A 20,047-nucleotide genomic window follows, 5' to 3' on the forward strand; every position below is an offset into this window, starting at 1 on the left:
CGCTGTGTTGCGACGGTGTGCCCTCGCTTCTGCAGTTTGCTTCAGGTTCATCTTCCTGATGCGCATGACGTCACAGTGGTCACCATGTGTGGCCAGATCTTGTGAGGGGAGAATTCCAATGCCTTCGAGCACTTCTTCAAAGCCCCTGTGGCCTTTGTTGTACCAGAGTACAGCAAGAGCGGTGGCTGTCTCCAAAGTTGTTCTGGAGGCGAACTTTGTTTTTGGACATAGCAGCTATATCTTGCTGTTCAGCGATTCGGCTGCATTCTGTGTCTTGCCATGAAGGCACCGAATAAGGAGTTTCTCCTCTGTAAGGCGCTTGTAGATAGGCATAATTGCCAATCCTTGAGCCTTCGTCAACAGTGGGGTGTGGCGTGGTGCAGGCTCCCCCAGTGCTTCCGCACGCTTGTGCTTGCACCACGAATTTGGTCCCGCGGGGCAAAAGTTGTGGCTACTGGCACCATCACTGGAGCAGCAATGAAAATACGATGCCCATATGGCAGTGTACATATTTCGGACACTGTCCTTGTTGCTCGTGATGGCGATCTTGTAATATGTTTGTAGTTTTATTATTGTCGCATCTTTCAGTTTTTCGCCTCGTGGCAGTGGCGTTGCCAATTTCCGTAGGGCAGTTCCCAAGCGCTTTGCAACGTGGTTCGTACACTCTTCTTTGTCAATGGGGGTGTCACAGTATACATTTGCCTCGCAGACTGCAGTGTAGGCCTTGCTGTCACCATCGCTTAGGAAGCTGGTGAATCGCAGTGGAGTTTCACAAGACAAGGTCCTCTGCCATATATTGACAGCTGCCGCAGGTTCCATTGCATGGGATGAGCAGTCAGTGTTTTTTTGGCAAACTGGAAGATGAAAAGCTCGCCATATCTCTTCATCCTCCCCAAGGTCCCCGTGTATACTGCAAGCATGGCAGTAGTTCGAAAGAACTTCAAAATCGAGGCAGAGCCCCGTGTCCAGGGACACGACTGTGCCCACTCCATTGTGGCTTTTATGACCTCTTTTCTGCCAGGTGCCATCAAACATGACTGGCACATCTCTGCCGCCGACTGCGTCCTTCGTGATGTTTCGTGCCTGGTGCAAGTTTTTGCTCACTGCCGTCATCGCCGCACCATGGAGCTTCTTGCAAATGCCGTTGAATGTCTTGTGATGCATCGGGCGCGGAAGACCGAGAATCGCACAAAATCGTAAAAGTTGGTCGTGGCCTGCGCCTATAGCGCGTGCTGCCAGAACTGCCTTCACGTTTACAGCAAAGCTGTCACGCGAGCTGCCGCTGTCAAAACGAGCGCTCGTTCTTTGGTCCCCGGCCGAAGCAGTACGTCTCGACGTGTGCATGAATTGAAAGTGCAGATTCAGGGCAATCAGAATTTTGACAGCACAGTTCGAGGAATGCCGAAAGTCCTTTGCGCTTTCCAGCTGGCTCTCGCACGCCGAGCTTCCGTTCGCGGCAGGTTGGGCATTGCGCACCCGCCACAAGTGCCGTCAGCGCATCGATTTCGCAAAGCAGCATGTTCGCAGTAGCAGCATCTACCGGTCTACGTTCACTCTCGAAGAATCCAATCTTCCTTTGGGATGCACTGACGAATTCCGCGGCAGCGGCTATTTCACAACCACTGTCGCAGGGTTTGGTGACGGTGTTAGGCCTATCCGAAGTCGGAGCGTCGGGGCGTTGGTCGGGGGCGACATCGTCGTTCGCTGTCGCTTTGCGAAGCGTCCGACGCCGTTTCCCTCGATACTTGTGGCGAGTTCTGAACTTTCGATTATCTGAACTGCACTTCTTCGGGCTTGCCATGACGCAAAAATGCAGAGAAACGCAGAAAAACTAGATCGCGACGTCCGAGGCTTCGCTCTTTTGCCGGAGAGATAGGAGGGGGAGGAGCGTGGAAGCGCACCGCCGTCCAATGGCGGCCTCGCGCTGTGTGCCGCGATATTGAAAACGCGTGACGTACGCGTTGTTTTTCTCGTTTTTTGTTTATTCTGCGTGAAGGCACGAGACTGGCTACTAGTGGATTATGAAGGATACGGCCTTCGCAGCATGCGTGCACGATTGCAAATGGCGGCCAACGCGTCGTTTTCGCGACAGGACGACGCGAACTTTGCCGTTTTTCGCGACTTTCGTGCATTTCTCGCGTCACCGCTGCCCACTTGGAAGCATTTATTGATAATTTCTCGTGCGAATTTCAGCTTGATATTTTCAGAAGTAATAGATTATAGTCCAAGGATGCCAATACAGCCGGGAAAAAAAAAAGCGAAAATTTTCCGGAAAACCGCGACTTTTCGACCCGCGTCTCCCCTTAAGCAGCCCAAAAAATGCACCGCGAAGTCGACACGAAAAAGACCAGTTGCACAGGAGAATTCAAGCAAAATTGTCAGAGCGGGCGCGAAACCATGTCTACCCCCACTAAACATTGTTCACATTTAATCTGCCTACCGCCGCCACCTTTGCCACTTGAGAATTCATTCCAGTTTACCCGTTTCCTGAGCGTTAGAATTCGTATTAAGTTCTAGTTATGCATGCAAAGCAACCAAAAGAAACAGTTTACACCTGTTCAAACGTTGTTCCGGGAGATACGCCAGCAGAAATTACACGAGCGGACGCACAGCGCTGGCGATGGATTCAGCAGACAGTACAAAAGCGTGACACGTTAGGGCCTGCCGACTCGCTGGTACTGCACGTTGTTCTACTTCCGGTGTACACAGCGATCATAATTTAAACGAGGCTTTCTAATGCGTACGTCCTTGTCAAGGCCGTGAGCTTTGTCGTGCTGCGCGGGTAGTTTGCACTTGCGCAGACGCGAGCCTGCGCTGACGCCTTCATTGCCCACGTTGCATTTGAGGCTCGTTTACATCACGTGGTTTTAGAGCTAGTGCAGCAGGTGTAGCCCAAGCCGTGAAGCAAATAGGCGATCTGCTATCGGGTGGCGGACGGTCACAGGTCGATTTTTTCACACCAGCCTAGGGCCGTGGTTTTCCAGCCACTTAGGCCGCAAAGCGAGGAAGATTCTCACGAGATTTGACACATTCACATTTTTCGAGGCACGCTGTGTGAACGGGCCTTCCTCCCAAAGCCAAGCCATGTTGCGCCGTTTTCGTGCAGCGGTCAAGCGCACGTTCGTATCATCCTCAATGGCTGGGGAAACCATTTGTATAACAACTAATCACGGCATATTTTATACATAATAACCATTTGAAGGAACCTTAAAATTATTATCGTCGCGAAATTCGTATCAGCCATAATCGCATCATCCAACTACTTTAACTTGCTTTTACAAAAAAAAGTCACTGTAACAAATTGGCCCGCTTGCTCAGTTCATGGTGTTCAATTTCCTACCTGCACACTGGCTTGCACCTGTTGTGCATTCCAGGCAGGTGGACAACAAAACAGATGCAGTTTCAGAGGACCAACAACAGACGTTTTTACACAAGCCCTGCACAATATGCTGCACAAGAATGACCTGGTGCCCCTTGACATGCCCAGTTGTGTACGAATCAGCGGGACTAGCACAAGAAGAACCAATGGGGATATACATAATGCCTGGTTCTCTGGCAAGACTAGGCCTGCCCGCCATTTTTTGGTGGGGCACTGTCCCGGAGTAGTCTGCTAGAGTCTCCATAAGGAGACGCCACATGGAGGTTGAGTCCAGTCATTGTCGGAGCTTTCAAATCAAGAAAATACACCCGTTTCTTTCATAACACAGCTCCAAGCGGTTGGTGAACCTCAATGTGCTACCACTAATTGATGAGAACGCAATATCAAAACTCCTATAATTTGAGGTAGGCATGTAGAGAAGATCCGGCTCCCAAACTTCTTAGTGTCAAACTCTTTAGTGTCCTTCACTCATCTTGCATACGTGCCTTTCGCGCTTACAAAAGCTATGAGTAAGTACTAACTAGTCTGAACCCAGTGCCTTCTTAAATAACCTTGCAGAGCAATACATTTACATTGCATTTCCTAGTGCGATTATAACGCGCACCAGGTATCGAGCGAGCTGTACAACACTGTGCTACATTTTTTCACTCATTTGTTCAGACACACACATCTCTACACCTATCGCAATTCGCCATGCCCATACACTGTCTCTTGAGGGGATGTCCTCTCAAGGACAGCCAGTAGGCACACACTCCATTGTTGGACTTTTCCAGCCTCAGTATTAAAGTGTTAGCAAGAAACAAACACTACCACTTTGTACGTTTCCCGCATTAGTTAAGAAACCAGACCCTGCGTGACACTATAAAGCTGATTCATTTTTGTGACATGCGAAGTCTTTGTGAAAACACGTGGCAATTCAGGCTTTCGATGATAGGTCACACGGTACACATATCGGCTATGCAAGATTTACTGTGGTCACATAGGCTAGTTAAATATTAGCATCTAACCTTTTCAGTGGATTCTCACCTTCTATTTGCATATAGCATTCGTCAATGTTTTGTAAAGCATGACTCCGACAACATGGTATGCAGAAAGTCGGTTCCCTTTTCTAACCAATCTCAAAGTCGCCTGCGCTGCACCGCTTGTTTTTGTACATCTGTTGATAAACGCAGCACACTGCAAGCGATTTGCTTGTTGACGAGTTTTAAAGCGAAATTGGCAAAAAAATATTCTCCAGCCCAGACAAATGTGGTGGCACAGTGTTTTGGTGTTGTGGAAGTCGTTTGGCGGAAGGAATTCCTCAGATTGCTTTCAGCCGTGGTGTTAAGAGGAACCACCTTGACGACAAGAATTTTTCACTAGACGTAGAAGGCTGTGAAAGCACCGAGAGTGACAGGGATGCACGATCAGCTGCTAACTCACAAGGAGCGAGTCTAACTTCACGTCCCCTCAAAGATTTTCATGTATGTAAGTAACTTTGATTGTAATTAATGCATAATATCGTTCAGTGACATCAAAATAAAAGCATACTTTTTCTTCTTCATTGCATGTCTATTACAGTGGATTTTGGAGCGCCGCATGCCGTCAACATGCTCGAGCTCGACCAGCGATGCAAAATGGCTAGAGCAGTGAAAATGCGCTTAGGCTACAATCCACGTCTCTCTGCTAACTTCTCCTGTATTACCTATTAGTAAAGTTCGACATTATGTGGCTGTATAAGATATTTTCGAGTATCTTAAAACAAATTAATGTCAGAGAAATAGGACAGTATCGTTAGCGATGTGCTGGTCTTTATATTTAAAGCAAGGAATAACATTCAAGATTTTCCAGTCATCAAGAAGGCACCCAGAATCTACTGATTGCTGAAATATTAAAGATAAGAGGTAGGATGATTTTATTGACGACAGCTTCAAAAGCTTTGTGCTGATACAGTCCAGACTAGGACAAGTTTTGCACAGTAGTTTTTCTATAGCAGGTGCTACGCCAATTTCTGTTATCATGATAGCCTGAAACTCATGCAAAATTACATCCAGTGGAGGCATCGGTGATTGCAGTGGCAATTCGTCGGAAAAAACCAAAGCAAAATGCTGTTTGAAAATTTCGGCAGATTCTCCTACCGACTGTAAGGTACCACATACAAATTTAAGTTGGATGCTAAATTAACCACTTTCACATTTAAGTTGGACGCTACATTAAGCGGACGCTAGATTAGCTTCAAATAACAAAAAAACAATGCTTTAAAAACAACTTCCGATTTCTCGTCAGTATTTTCTTTTATTGTGATTGTGACCAACTTTCAAATGAAGAGGACATGACTTTCCCATGATTGCTTTCATTTTACTTTCCATTTGTTGTGCGTGCACGGCAGTGGTCGCATGTTCTTGAAACTGGCCAGCTACGTCTGCTCTGCAGTCGCACGTTCTAGCAATGAGGTATACCTGCTACGAGAGCGTTTAAAAGAGCTATAAAATAGAACAACACCATTAAATAAAAATGAGCATAAACTGCTAAGTTCATGGTCATTGACGGAGTGTTGGTGCACGTTTGGGACACACACCGACCTGTCACCAGACTCAACACTCTTACGTTCGCAGATACAAGTACAGTAGACTCCCTTCAAGACGAAAGGACCACGATCACTTGTTCGTCTTATCAGGAGTTTGTCTTAGAAGTGCCCCCAAAAACCAAATGATAACATGCCAAGTACGCCTTAATACCATGTTGCTTGTAAACAATGAAGAATACTGATAACGGGGAGGAAAAAAACAAGAATAAACATTTATTTTGCTTAGCCTGACAAAAACTGTGCTTTCAAATAGAGTATTTAGACTAACTTAGCTAGTACTCCATTTCACGGGTTCATAATAAATATGCTGATGAATAAATTTCTACCACATTTTTAACTATAAAACTAGCATGGCACTATATTAAAATATAAAAAACAAGAAACAAGCAAAATTTTTCTCCAAAGAATAGCAAAATTTATTTTTCTGGCTATTCACCTTCTGAGGGGCTGTTCTACAGGCTTTGCAATCACTTTTGGATACGCCTCCATTGCATACTACTACTACCTTGACAAAGCCAATACACACGAAGTTGCTTATGGAAGTCTGCAAGCTTTTCTTTGAGGTTGGGATATTTTCTCATTTTCAGACCGCAGTTACTTTTCCTGAATGACATGCAGCTGACCATCTTCGTTTACACTATATACTCCCGATCACAAGCCTCAGGCACACAAAAAAAAAGATCAACACAGCATTATTTAGTGTGCAAAATGACTTTCCTTTTTCATGCAATTTCATAATGCAAATAGAATATCACAACTTGCTGCATTTAAGTGGGAACAGATACGACGTGCACAGGCCTTATTCAAAACGATGCAAATTGACCACATGTGCTCAGGTTCCATTGAGTCACGATGATGACAATGCATCTGACTCGTCTGGTGGCAGTGCTAGTGCCGCATATGCAGTTTTAGTTTCATGTTATTATAAAGCACAATTTTTGTTCCTGTTTTCATTTTATTTAGCTTTTTTCTTTCCTCTTTTCCCTTCCCTTGCATATTTTCCTCTAGTGAAGCTCTTGTGTTCTTCCGTTCTCCACTGTACTCCTGTTAGGGAATTGAAGAATGCGAGGAGAATACGAAAGGACAAACGCTTTTTGTTGATCTCCTTGCTAATAAAGCCGGCCCTTTCTCCACCAGCAGGCTAGGCATGGGGGAGACACCAGCTTTATACGCAGACCTTTCTTTTCTACTTATCTCGCTTCCCCCTTCAACGTCACCATTTCTTTGGATTTGCTTTGAGTCATTGTGCCAGGAAGATTTTTTTTTTTTTGCCTTCTCTTTAACTGAATGCTCTCACCAAGACTATTATGTTCGTTAGGCAGAAAGATCCGTCGTTGTTGGTCGCTGTGAGAGTTCGTCTTAACAGATGAGGCCTGTTATGCGGTTCGTCTTCAGCAGATTATTTTTGCATTTAGTCTATGGGAAACCAAAAAACACACCCGTGTTGTTCGTAAAAGAGTTCGCCTTAAACAAAGTTCACTGACTTCCACAGTATGCACATAACTTGCCTCCTGCTTTTGTCAATGTATGCTTCCCTGAAAAATTTATCCAGCCTGGAAACCAGCCTGCAGTAGCAGACAACCGCACACACAGAACACCATGTTTGCACACACCTCTGCGCACGCAGTGTGAGAAAACGCTGACACCCCAGGGACACAGAAAGAGCCACGTTGGCGCTCAGCACTGCCATATTCGTGGCGCAGCCTGAGCAAGTGCAATGTGCCTATGATGCATTGCGCCCCCCCCCCCCCCCCTAGACTGCACACCACGCCATGGGAGTAGTCTTTAGGCCCAACTCCACTGCAGCGAGACGAACCTCAAACTTTGTTAACAAGAACAATGAGCTAGCGCACACACGACAATATGCTCCTTCGCAATCAACAAAGCACATCGCTCGCTGGCTCCTCTGAACTACGGATGGGCATTTTACACATCGGCATCGGACTTCACAGTCAAGCTCATCAGCACCCCCTACCGCAAAAATTGCTCAAAACAGCAGCTAGCAGTTTCCCACATCGGCACCCGAAAATTTGATACCAAGCATAGTGTGCGCGCAGATTTTTTGTCATCGTAGCTACAAATTTTGTGCATCACCAAACGCCACCGCCAAGTGCATCACGCGCCGGCTGCACTGTCCCAACGGCCGCGCACTTCACGGCCACATGGAGTCCTGTCGATAAGCTCTAAGTATACGATTTAGACATGCTTGGAGCCATGCTTCGTATCGCCGCAAGCGTCTATGAATGTTCTGGAACAGTGAAAGCCTCGCAGATTAGCGTTTCCGCAACCGGCCGATAATCCATTTCACAGCTAGAGTAGCAAAAGAATATTGTAACGCGGACTGAAAGAGCGAGGAAGAAGAAGAGATCGGACGCGCTCGAGCGATGGTGATTCGGCAGTGACGGTAGAGCGCCGACATTTTTCATTGTAAATAAACCCATCACATCCGTAACAGCTTTGGTGGCAGCGGTGCTGGGTAACTTGCCATCCTGGACCCCGCAGCAGAAGTTCTTCGAAGAAGCAGACGCTTAGCTGGCCTACCTCCGGACAACATCAGCATGAACGACGACACAGCAATCCCATCGACGTCCTACGCTGCTGCATCCACCAGTGCCACCGACACGGCACAAGGTGGCCGTCGACCTCGACAACCAGACTACTGGGCACCTGAGCCACGAATTTTCTCAGGTAAAACTGACGAAGACGTGGACGCTTGGCTAAAACACTTCGAGAGAGTGAGCCGCTACTACGAATGGGGCGCACCGGCGAAGCTCGTGAACGTAGTATTCTTCCTTGCCGGGACAGCCCTGCTTTGGTTTGAGAACCATGAACATGTCCTCCCCACTTGGGATATATTTGTTAAGGAACTGAAGGCCTGCTTTGGGGACACGAGTTCCATGAAAAAGAAAGCTGAGCAAACGCTGTCACGTAGGGCTCAGTTGCCCGGCGAGACGGGCACAACCTACACTGAAGAAGTGTTGAAGCTTTGCGAAATTGTCAACGCAAATATGTCTGACGAAGACAAAGTCGGTCATTTGTTGAAAGGCATCGCCGAGGACGTGTACAATTTTTTGATAACAAAGGAAAACCTGAACACTCCTTCGATTTTCAGGCAGCAGTGCCGCGCATTCGAGGCGTTGAAGACCCGAAGAATTTTACCCAAGTTCGGGCGCTTGGACAATGTTCCCACTGTCGCAAGTATGGACGTCGCCACCTGCGAAGACATTTCCTACCTCGTACGTCGGGTAGTTCGAGAAGAGCTCGTACGACTCAGCAGGTGACGTTCACCACCAATGCTCGTTCGCCGCGTGCCCCGAACCACCTCCCTACTGGATGCGAGAGCGTCACGTCGAAAACCGACCACGCACAGAAACTGCAGATTTTACCCCGCGGCTTCCGTTTTCCCCGACGGGTCGTGGCCACCACTGGATGTCATCATCTCGACGTGCCGCTGCGGACCCCCGACCGTCGTCAACCAGGCCTCTGCCAGAAGATTACTATGCTTCATCACAAAATGTTCCTGCGGAGCACGACCCGTCTCCGCGTACTTCTGCCACCTCTGCTCCGGCTAACGTAAGTCGACAAGTCCCCGTTTGCTACACATGTGGTCTCCCAGGGCATATTTCGCGCTTCTGTCCCAGACGGCCGCCTGCACCGCCACGTTTTTCGACGTATCCGGCTCGTATGTACGAAACGCCTGTGCCGCCACGTTTTTCGACGCACCCGCCTCGTATGCACGAAACCTGGACCTCTCACTCGGCCGACCACCGTCCCCGACAGCAATGGCCTAACGAATTTCGCAGCGACTCCCCTGCCTCCGAGAGAAGCCTGACGCCGCCTCCGACACGGTCCCACCGGTCGCCGTCTCCGCGTCGTCGGTCACCTTCCCCAAATCAGCTGGGAAACTAACTGGTGCGACCGATGGAGGTGCAGTCGCGGGACGGTCAGTTTTGCCAATTCCTCCTTCTGCTGTGATGTTGATGAACAAAGTGCGTGTGTGTATAGACGGTGTAGATACTCTTGCTCTTGTAGACACTGGTGCTGCTGTTTCGGTTATGAGCCTTCGTTTCAAAGATCGTTTCTTGGGTCACAAAGTTATGTTCGCGTGGAATCGTAAAGAAACTTTTCAAGGAGTTGGAGGCGACACGTTATGCCCTGTTGGTATTTGTTCAGTTGTACTCACGATTGGTGGACAAAATTTCCGAGTTGAATTCACCGTACTGGCTCGCGCAACTCATGACATCATTTTAGGGATAGACCTCCTTCATGAATGCGGCGCTACGCTTGACTGTGGAACTGGAGAGATTCTTCTACAAAGTACGTTGCCCGCTGCAATAGTTGACGATTTTCCGACTCTGCCCATTGATGCTCTTTCGTTGTCTGAAGATGTGACGATCCCTGGTCGGACAGCAGTGTTTGTACCCGTATGCTCTTCTCATGTCCGCTCAGGACCCTGCACTGGACTTGTGGAGCCTGATCATGCAAACGCCATTAAGAAGAATGTGCTGGTCCCACGGTCTGTCCTTACAGCCATCGACGGACATGCTTGCTTGTGGGCACTCAACGCAGCCTCAGAGCCTGTTGTTCTACCAGCCGGATTCAAACTGGGTACGTTCGAGGAGCAGGCCACAATTGACGTGAGAATGGTCTCGGAGTCTGCAGCTATCAGTCAGACTGCGCCCAACTACTCAGCCGAGATTAAACGTATGATCAACAAGTCGTTGCCTTCTTCTGAGCAGAATGTCCTTGAGGAAGTACTTACACGCTACGCGGGAGTCTTTGATTTCGCTCAAAACAAGCGTTGTTCCATGTTGCCCGAATCCCGTATGCACCACCGCATCAACACGGGAGATGCTACACCGATACCCCAGAAACCCTATCGCGTATCCCCGTCAGACAGGCAAGTGATCGCCGATCAGGTCAACGACATGCTGCAGAAAGGCGTTATTCAAAAGTCAAGCAGTCCCTGGGCAGCTCCTGTTATATTGGTAAAAAAGAAAGACAACTCTTGGCGATTCTGTGTAGACTACCGTCGTCTCAACGCCGTCACAAAGAAAGATGTGTATCGGCTACCACGCATCGACGATGCTGTTGATTGTCTGCACTCGGCCGCCAACTTTTCGTCTGTCGACCTAAGGTCTGGATACTGGCAAATACCAATGCATCCGTCTGACAAAGAGAAGACTGCTTTTGTCACGCCTGATGGCTTATTTGAATTCAACGTTATGCCATTTGGCTTATGCAATGCCCCAGCTACCTTCGAGCGATTCATGGACTCCACCCTTCGCGGTCTCAAATGGGAGATATGTATGTGTTATCTCGATGATGTAATTATTTTTGGCAAGACATTCCACGAACACAACCATCGGCTTAGCGTTGTTCTAGACTGCGTCAAACAAGCTGGTCTCGTTTTAAACGCAAAGAAGTGTCATTTTGGTGAGCGTCAAGCCCTTGTGCTTGGATATCTAGTTGACAAGGACGGTATACGACCAGACCCGCACAAAATCAGTGCTGTCCGAGACTTCAAGCAACCGACGTCTTTGAAGGATCTCCGTAGCTTCGTGGGCCTGTGTTCTTATTTTCGTCGGTTTATCAAAGACTTCGCCCAGCTTGCTCATCCCCTGACAGAGTTGCTCCGCAAAAACACTCCATTTCGATGGACCATTGAGTGTGAGGCTGCTTTCGAGCAGCTGAAGTATTTGCTTACTTCCGGGCCCCTCTTGCGCCATTTCGACCCGGAGGCACTCACGGAACTGCATACAGATGCTAGTGGTATCGGAGTTGGTGCCGTGCTAGTTCAATATCACGATAGCCGGCAGCACGTCGTGGCTTATGCAAGTCGTACTTTGACTAAGGCAGAGAGGAATTATACGGTCACCGAACTGGAATGTCTTGCAGTTGTTTTCGCCGTCCAAAAGTTCAGACCTTATTTGTACGGCCGGCAGTTCAAGATCGTCACAGATCATCATTCGCTTTGTTGGCTTGTCGGACTACGTGACCCAGCTGGTCGGTTGGCTCGCTGGGCCTTACGGCTTCAAGAATATAATTATTCTGTGACCTACAAGAGCGGTCGATGTCACGCAGATGCCGACTGCTTATCTCGTCTTCCATCTCCAACTGTGGATGCTGATGATGATGATTTTGACAACTACCTGGCCGCAATCTTATTGACAACCCGATCTTTCGTCACGAACAACAGCGTGACCCTTCGCTGAAACCAATGATTGATGTGGCTCGTAGCTCTAAACGCGCCACACCATTCGTGATTCATGACACCCTACTATATTGCAAGAATTACTCCAGCCATGGTTCCACACTACTACTCGTCATGCCAGAATGCCTGCGTCTTGCGGTATTCCAAGCCATGCACGATGACATCACGTCTGGGCACCTTGGATTTGCCCGAACGCTTCACCGTATCCGACAACGTTTTTACTGGCCTCGACTCTGGAAGACCACCAAGCACTACGTCGCAAGTTATGATGTCTGCCAACGCCACAAACAACCTACCACACCATCGGCCGGCCCACTGCAGCCGGTTAAGCCACCGACATCACCATTCGAAAAAGTCGGCATAGATTTACTGGGCCCTTTCCCCAAGTCTACCACCGGCCGCCGCTGGATTATTGTGTGCGTAGATTACCTGACGCGGTATACTGAAACGATGGCGGTTGCTTCAGCCACATCATCTGATGTGTCATGGTTTCTTCTACACTCGATCATACTTTGTCACGGGATCCCTCGTGTGGTGATAAGTGATCGCGGCCGTCAGTTTACCGCTGACGTTGTCGAAGAGTTGCTACGGCTTTGTGGGTGTCAGTATCGCCATTCCACGCCATACCACCCTCAGACCAACGGCCTCACTGAGCGCACCAATCGTACCATCATCAACATGCTTTCAATGTACGTCGCAGCAGATCACAAGAACTGGGATGCCGTATTACCTTTTGTTACATACGCCTTTAATACCGCGAAACACGAAGTCACAGGTTATACGCCTTTCTTTCTTCTCTATGCTCGTCATCCGCAACGTTTCCTTGACACCATACTTCCATTTTCGACGAACGAAAACGCCAGTGTCGCGCAGACTTTGTGTCACGCCGAAGAAGCTCGTCGACTTGCTCGGCTCCGAACTCTTTCCGCCCACGCTCGCGCGAAAGACCGTTACGACGCAAAACACCCGCCCGTGACTTTCGCTACAGGTGATTTGGTCTGGCTGTGGACGCCTGTTCGAAAAAAGGGACTTTGCCAGAAGTTTCTTTCTAAGTACTCAGGACCGTTTGTCATTACTCAGTGCTTAAGTGACATCACTTACGCTGTCGCGAGAGTGACAGCTCAGAACCGGCGTTCGCGCAAGACGCAAATTGTGCACATTGCCCGATTGAAGCCCTACAACAACCGATCGCTTCTACTCGCTCGGTGAGCTTCGTCTGGCCCGGAGGGAAATCTAACGCGGACTGAAAGAGCGAGGAAGAAGAAGAGATCGGACGCGCTCGAGCGATGGTGATTCGGCAGTGACGGTAGAGCGCTGACATTTTTCATTGTAAATAAACCCATCACATCCGTAACAATATGTATAAAGCGAATTTTTACCTGACCTTCTCACATTATTAAACAGCTAAAAAAGTTCCTGTGCCACCGGTTTCCTGCCCATGACTGTTCGTTATTTAGAAAGAAGGCATAGGCTGGCATGGTGCGATACATTTTCTGATGCAATAAACCTCTCTAATAAAAATAATGTTCAGTGATTATTTGTGATCAAGAAGTACTTAATCACGCTAATGACAGCTTGAACATAAGAAAGGTGTGTGATACTTTCAGTATGTGGCCTTATTCAATTAGTCTTTTCTGTCACGCCTATCACACCCCACCTTCATACACAGAACTTGGTTTGAAATCCATATTTTTTCTTTGTAGATCAAAAAAAGGAGGTTATAAAAGAAAAATAGGCAACAAAGGCACACTGGGCAGAGGCCACATGCCTGAGAAATCAGATATCACAAGACAAACCAAAGATAACAATTTGTAGGTGTTTTAGAGACGTAAAGAGAAAGTGAAACATTAAATGCAGAAGTGTGGTGGTTCGGGCTAGTTGGTATGACATGACGGTAGATATAGCGCGACAACAGAACGACGACAAAGGGACAGTAGATATAGAGCTCGTCTCCTTGTCCCTTTGTCGTCGTTCTGTTCTCGTGTGATACCTACTGTCACTTAAACGCAGTTTTCTCAATACTGTTTTTTGGCATTATGTTCAGCTCAAGGAGCAGATAAATTGGCAACCACTTCAGAGATTTTAATTCGGTTTGTTGTGTAACGCTCCTTGAACTGTGCTTCAGGGGGCTGCGATCTTATTTTTTCATTTTACTCCAATACTTTTTTGTAGAGCTTCTTGCTTGTAGTGCAAGTGTGCTCATTGCAGTGACCCTGGAGAAAACGTTGACGTCAAGTTTTAGAGTTGCAAAATTATTTTGAAATGCAGCCCCCTTTAGCATTCATTTGGCTGTGCGTACAATAATAACCAATTATATACGTAATTTTATAAATCCTCCAGCCCCTCTACGAGGTTCAATGAAGAAATAATTTGTCTCACATCAAGCTTTCTTGGCATCCCCTTCAAGCCTGTATGGAAGCACTTCAAGGCCATTCTTAGTGCCTGTCCCAATTTTCATCAATATCGAATGTGAAACAAGAAAGGCCCTTAGTGCTACCCTGTTCCTCTTATTAGAAAGTTATAGTTTAGCGTTAGTGTGATAGCATAAGCTAAGGGAATGGCGTTACCGTGCAACAAACGTTCGTTGTGGGCAGCGTCTTATAGTTTAGCGGGATAGCGTTTGCGTGGTTTACGTGCCCTAGCTGGGGTGGTGGCGCGACCTGTTAGATGGTTATTCAGTTAAACAGTGAAAATGAAAAGAAAACAAGAATATTTGCCTATGCCACCGCTCTAAGCATTGTTAGAAGTTTATTTTAGTGATAAACAGTGAGAATGAAAAGAAAACGAGAATATTTGCCTATGCCACCGCTCGAAGAATTGTTAGAAGTTTATTTTAGTGATAATAAAAGTAAATATCAATCACGCACCAAATGCGAAAACATCTATGTTGCCGATTTGTTTACATCAAACTTGTCGTTGGGCCTAGACGCGTTCGAAATGGGAAGCTACCTCAAAAACTACGCCAACTTAGAGCGAAGCAACTTTGAACAGCCATTTGCTGCGATTAAGGTGAATCTTTCAACAACTACGCCAAAGTCACTTCAAAGCGGGCGTCCAAGAGCGCCGCCATGTTTACGTACACTACGTACACCTACACTACCACGGTAACGTGAAACCTGAAAAAATACCGTGCGTACGGGTAGGGGTATGGGTGACGTACGTATCTGCGCATGCGCACTTCGATTCCGGTATCACGGTACACCTGGTAACCCGCTAAGCCCGGTATACTATAACTCTCTAATGTCAGGGCTCCCTTGCTGCCTAAAATGCACATGAAACGCTCATCACAGACCAACGATGAATTGCCAGCAGCTATCACTATGGTTTTTATTTTCGTGCCTCACAAAACATGGCGTATCAAGCCTACAGGATTGTCGACAGATGTTGCCATGCATTTTGAATATCCCCAAAAGAAATTAAAAAGAGAGAGAGTGCTAACTAGCAAACGAGCCGAGAACTCTGCAGCGCTCAGAAATTTACTCCACAAGAACTGCAGCTACACTGTAAATAAGATTGTCTCAATACATACAGACAAAACAAGGCTCAGAAAACCTTGCTGCATTCCTATCCAATTTGCTTCCTACAAAACTTACTTGCTAACCCCAATTTTTCCAAAAGTCTTGGTACGCGAGACTTCGGGTCTAATACAGGCTCGATCCTTCCTCTGCTCGGGCTGCCGAATCCAGTCGTCCCAAAACCTGCGCAGTTTTGTTCGGCAGAATTGAAAAGCGTTCAGTGCACTGGGCCCAACGAATTAAGCAGGCAATGCAGCTTTGTTTGAATGTCACACAAGACACACATGCACGATTTCTCGTCCTCAGCATAACAGCACACACAAAAACATACAGACTGGCACCTGTCAAAGGCAATAAATGACAAGCTCTGCTTCCTGATTAGTTGAGCTGGATTACTTGTCTTTGATAGAGGGGACCGTGGTAGCTTAATTGGTAGATCATTGGACGCGTTATTCAATGATTGCAGGTTCGGTCCCTGCCTACGGCAACTTTTCTTTCTTCACAATTACATTAGAACTACTTCTAATAGCCTTCCCTATACGCTTTCCTTGGCATGATTGTCTGTTAGATCTCACTAACAAAGCAAACGAGCCCTTAAATGTACACTTTTTTAAAAGTTGACAGTTGGGCAAGTTGGTGCTTTGACATAGAAACCAGCGTCAGTAGTGCAACTAGACAGGACACAAGAGAAGGAACAGATGAGCATAGGCACGAACATATAACAACTGACTTTATTGATGGCAAATTCACTGCACCTTTATACACGCTGCACAGGCACATTGTCACAACAACCAATATAGAAAAATTCAAACAAGGCACAAAAGAAATTGAATTTCAGCTTTGCACAGCACAGTGAAAGTGTCACTCACACATTCCTCATCTGCTTTCCTAACAAAAACACAAAAGAAATCTGAATACATCTGAATAATAAGTAAAAAAGTCACCTCGTCGACCACTGCATGTTGTGCTCACATTGTGAACCACGATTCCGATTTGTGAAAATCTTAGGCAGAAGTCAAGAAAAAATGGCTCATGAAAGGCTAGATGCGTCGTTTATTAGAAAAGCAGGTGAGGAATGCATGAGCAACACTTCCATTTATTTATTTACTTATTTACAATACTGCCAGTCTCATGTTGAGACCATAGCAGGTAGGCGTATCGTTTCCATAAGTCCAAGTTTCATTAAAAGGGCATACAACAAATGCAGCACTTTTGCTTTGTAAAGATACAACCTGAAATACCGTGAAACTAAAATCTAGAACACTGAAATATAGAATAAATATGCAACAGAACTGTGCAATGAACTAAAATAGAAAATCACATAAAAAATAAGAATTAAGCTTTGTTCAAAAAAGTAGAAGTTAAACTAACAAAGAAGTTGCTTTAGATAATGCAAATTGAAAAACATCATTACACAAAGGATGTTTACTAATTGCTCATAACATCTTTGCAAAAGCTGACTGCGATACAGTGATAGTTATGGATGGATCTAGGCTATTCCACTAACGGACAACACAGAAAAAAAGAAAACCGAAGGGTATCATTACTGCAAAATAGCTCCTTTAATGTGCATGAACGATTACAGCGGGCAATGCGTGATTGATGAAACGTAGTATATTTTGAAGCATCTAGTTTTAGCTGTTTGTGTATTATCTGGTGGAGAAATTTCAGACGAGCTCCTTTTGCTCTGATAGCCAAGGTTGAAGTCCGTGACTGCGTTAGTAGGAGGGTCATTGCTCCAATATTTCTTATGAATAAATGTAAATGCCTTCCTCTGAGTTTCACCCAATTGACATGCATGAGTTTTGCACTGTGCAGTATCAAAATTCTTTCTTTCGCGCCTTGTTTGAATTTTTCTATATTAGTTGTTGTGACAGTGCACCAGGCACGGCCTGTTGATGTATAAAGGTGTGAATCTGCCTTCAATAAAATCAATTGTGTCAGTACACTTTTTTCTTTCATTCATGGCACAAGAGAGTTGTGATTCTGCAACGTAACACTACAAGCTCAAATAGCAAGGCTTTCAAATTTTCAAGGAAACCAAGGCAAAAGAATCCTACAAGAACTCATACCAAGTTATTGCCAGTTAGCCCTACCTCTATTTTTTTTGTGTATTCAAGTTACCATTTAAGGCCCTCGGGAGAAAATCATTTGAAAGTTAATCACAAGTGGTTGGTCGACAGTTGTCGTGGATTAAGTCTTGGAATGTGCTGGTGCTCGTCTCTGTAGCAATGCGACAACACAATTTAATCATAAATCAACATTGTGTCCATTTAACAAGTGGTGAATAAAAGCTGTTTTTAGACAGCTTGACGAGCCCGCTACCCTAAGCTCAAGTAATGGACTTTTATCATTCAAATAATCCACCTTGTTTCACAAATGAAAGAGGCAACATTTTAGGTTCATTCACACAAGTTGCAGTGATGAGCTTAAATCATGGTTTTGCTCAAACGTCATTTGAGGTATGACTGCGGCACTGTCCCTGGGCAAAAGTGGCTTTTGTAGCAGGCTACCCAGAAAGACTGTCCAGGACGATCTTGTCATAATTAGCTACATACAGGCATTAGTGTTGTTTTTTTTTTCTTCTTTATATAACTTGCCTCCCAATCTGTGGTGTAGCCCAGGGGTGCTACACTGGGCACTTGCCTGAAAATTTTTCCCATGCCCCTACTCTCTATGGCCACGTTCCAGCTGGGCAGTACAAGACCGGAGGAAATATGTTCGTATGCAGCAAGTTTTCTTCCAGTAAAAGAAGGAAGGTTTCTGGTTGTACTTTTGCTCAGCGATTTCAGTGCATGCGAAGCTAAACATAGTTTCGTGTTCGCCATTCACAGGGTTGCGAGAGCCAATGAATGCAATTCCGAACACACTACTTAAAGGGGTACTGACAAAAATGTTGGCCTCGCCTTTTTTTTTTTTTGCAATGTGTTTCTCGAGGCCTGTTAGTCATAACACGACACATCCTTTTAACTATAGGCTCGTTATTATTGACTAATGCAAGTTTCGGTTTTAAAAACGACAAGCCACCTAACACCACCTAGCAAGTACAACGCTTGACCATGTCAGCACACAAAACTGTAAAGCACTTCCGCGTGGTTCGCATCAAGATGGTTTTTAAAAACGGGAAACGGGACAGCAATGTCATCAAAGACTAAACTTTCAGCTCGAGCGCTACAGCCACGAAATCGCCAGCAGCTGTCGAGTAATAGTCTGTGGGAGCAAACGTCAACAAGAAAAAATGACGGCATGACGTCACCATAACCAACGCTTATAGAACCTTTTCAGTTGCCGAAATCTCCCCATCCACCATACATTGAAAGCGGTGCAAAACTTGCTTCCGGTCCAGGTGGCGCTACTGCAAAAACAAGCTCTTCATTGCAGATGAAGAAGCGCGAGCGAACGCTGGGCATGCAGCTGCTATCTGCGCAAATATTGAACTGCTTGAAAAGGCAACGACGAGAACAACTAGTTTAGGTAATCGTGAAAGTTTAACGCATGAGCAGGAATGTCTGAAAGCATGTTATGTGGTGTTCTATTTGCGCAAACTATAGCAGGCACCCGGTGATTGACGGAAGCTGCGGCTCTGATCAAGTTCAGCGCCACAGGCATTAGTGTTGTTCATTGCCTCAGTGGCCTCCTGTGAGGTTCAATTTTCTTTTCTCACTAGCGGGGAAGACTTCAAAAGTCTGGTATATTTTGTGAAAATACGTAACTGCAGAATTTTGATGGAGCCGCATGAGTCATGCACTGAGATCTGCTTACATTACTCATTATAGTTTGTGTTAAGTGTTGAAAAAACGACTAGCACACATCGCTTAAAATTCTCAGGCAGACCAAGTATGCAGCAGAGCCCATTCGCAGAAATCAACCCCCGCAAACACATGACGAAGTTATGCATGTGTCACGACACACTTCGATAGCGATCAAGCCCAGTCGGGACTGGATTTTTTCGCTGGCTCATCTGCGAAAGTTGCGCTAAAGAGCCAATTTGCCTCGAGAGCTTCAGTTTCAAATAAAGTATGCAGCTTATATTTGCGGTTAATACTTCACAGTAGCTGCCTCGTTCACAGGCTGCGTGGACTCATTCAGCAAAGTGGTAGAGGCCCGTGTAGTGTGCGACGTCAGTGCACATTAAAAAACACCATATGGTCGAAATTTCAGGAGCCCACCACTACGCCATCCCTTACAATGATATTGTAATCTTGAGATGTTAAGTGATCAAGAAACACAAAGACTAGGTAATACCCCTGTCACACGGACACCAGCGAAGACCGTTTAACTCCCTCGCCCTTACGACAACGAAGATGCGGTCAGTGTCACACGGCCACCCTTACGCAAACGAAGGTAAACGGAGCATTTTGCAAAGGACGTTC

The 20,047-nt window shown here is 46.3% G+C and overlaps 1 protein-coding gene and 1 long non-coding RNA gene across 6 annotated transcripts in view; one reads left to right on the top strand and one right to left on the bottom strand.

Annotated features, from left to right (window-relative positions):
- LOC119172495 (alpha-1,3-mannosyl-glycoprotein 2-beta-N-acetylglucosaminyltransferase) overlaps positions 1 to 20,047 on the bottom strand; it is a 141,436-nt gene that overhangs the window by 57,432 nt on the left and 63,957 nt on the right. For 4 of the 5 annotated variants that reach the window (XM_037423619.2, XM_037423618.2, XM_037423621.2 and 1 more), the window contains one exon: positions 15,753 to 15,857. The exons of the other annotated variant lie outside the window; for it this stretch is intronic. In XM_037423619.2, the coding sequence (XP_037279516.1) occupies positions 15,753 to 15,857 (105 nt within the window). The remainder of the gene's footprint in view (positions 1 to 15,752; positions 15,858 to 20,047) is intronic. 5 annotated transcript variants of the gene reach the window in all.
- LOC142814736 (uncharacterized) overlaps positions 1 to 20,047 on the top strand; it is a 69,140-nt gene that overhangs the window by 9,598 nt on the left and 39,495 nt on the right. The gene's annotated exons all lie outside the window — the stretch shown is intronic.

This window comes from Rhipicephalus microplus, chromosome 4, assembly GCF_043290135.1.
Source record: "Rhipicephalus microplus isolate Deutch F79 chromosome 4, USDA_Rmic, whole genome shotgun sequence".
Classification (NCBI taxonomy): domain Eukaryota; kingdom Metazoa; phylum Arthropoda; class Arachnida; order Ixodida; family Ixodidae; genus Rhipicephalus; species Rhipicephalus microplus.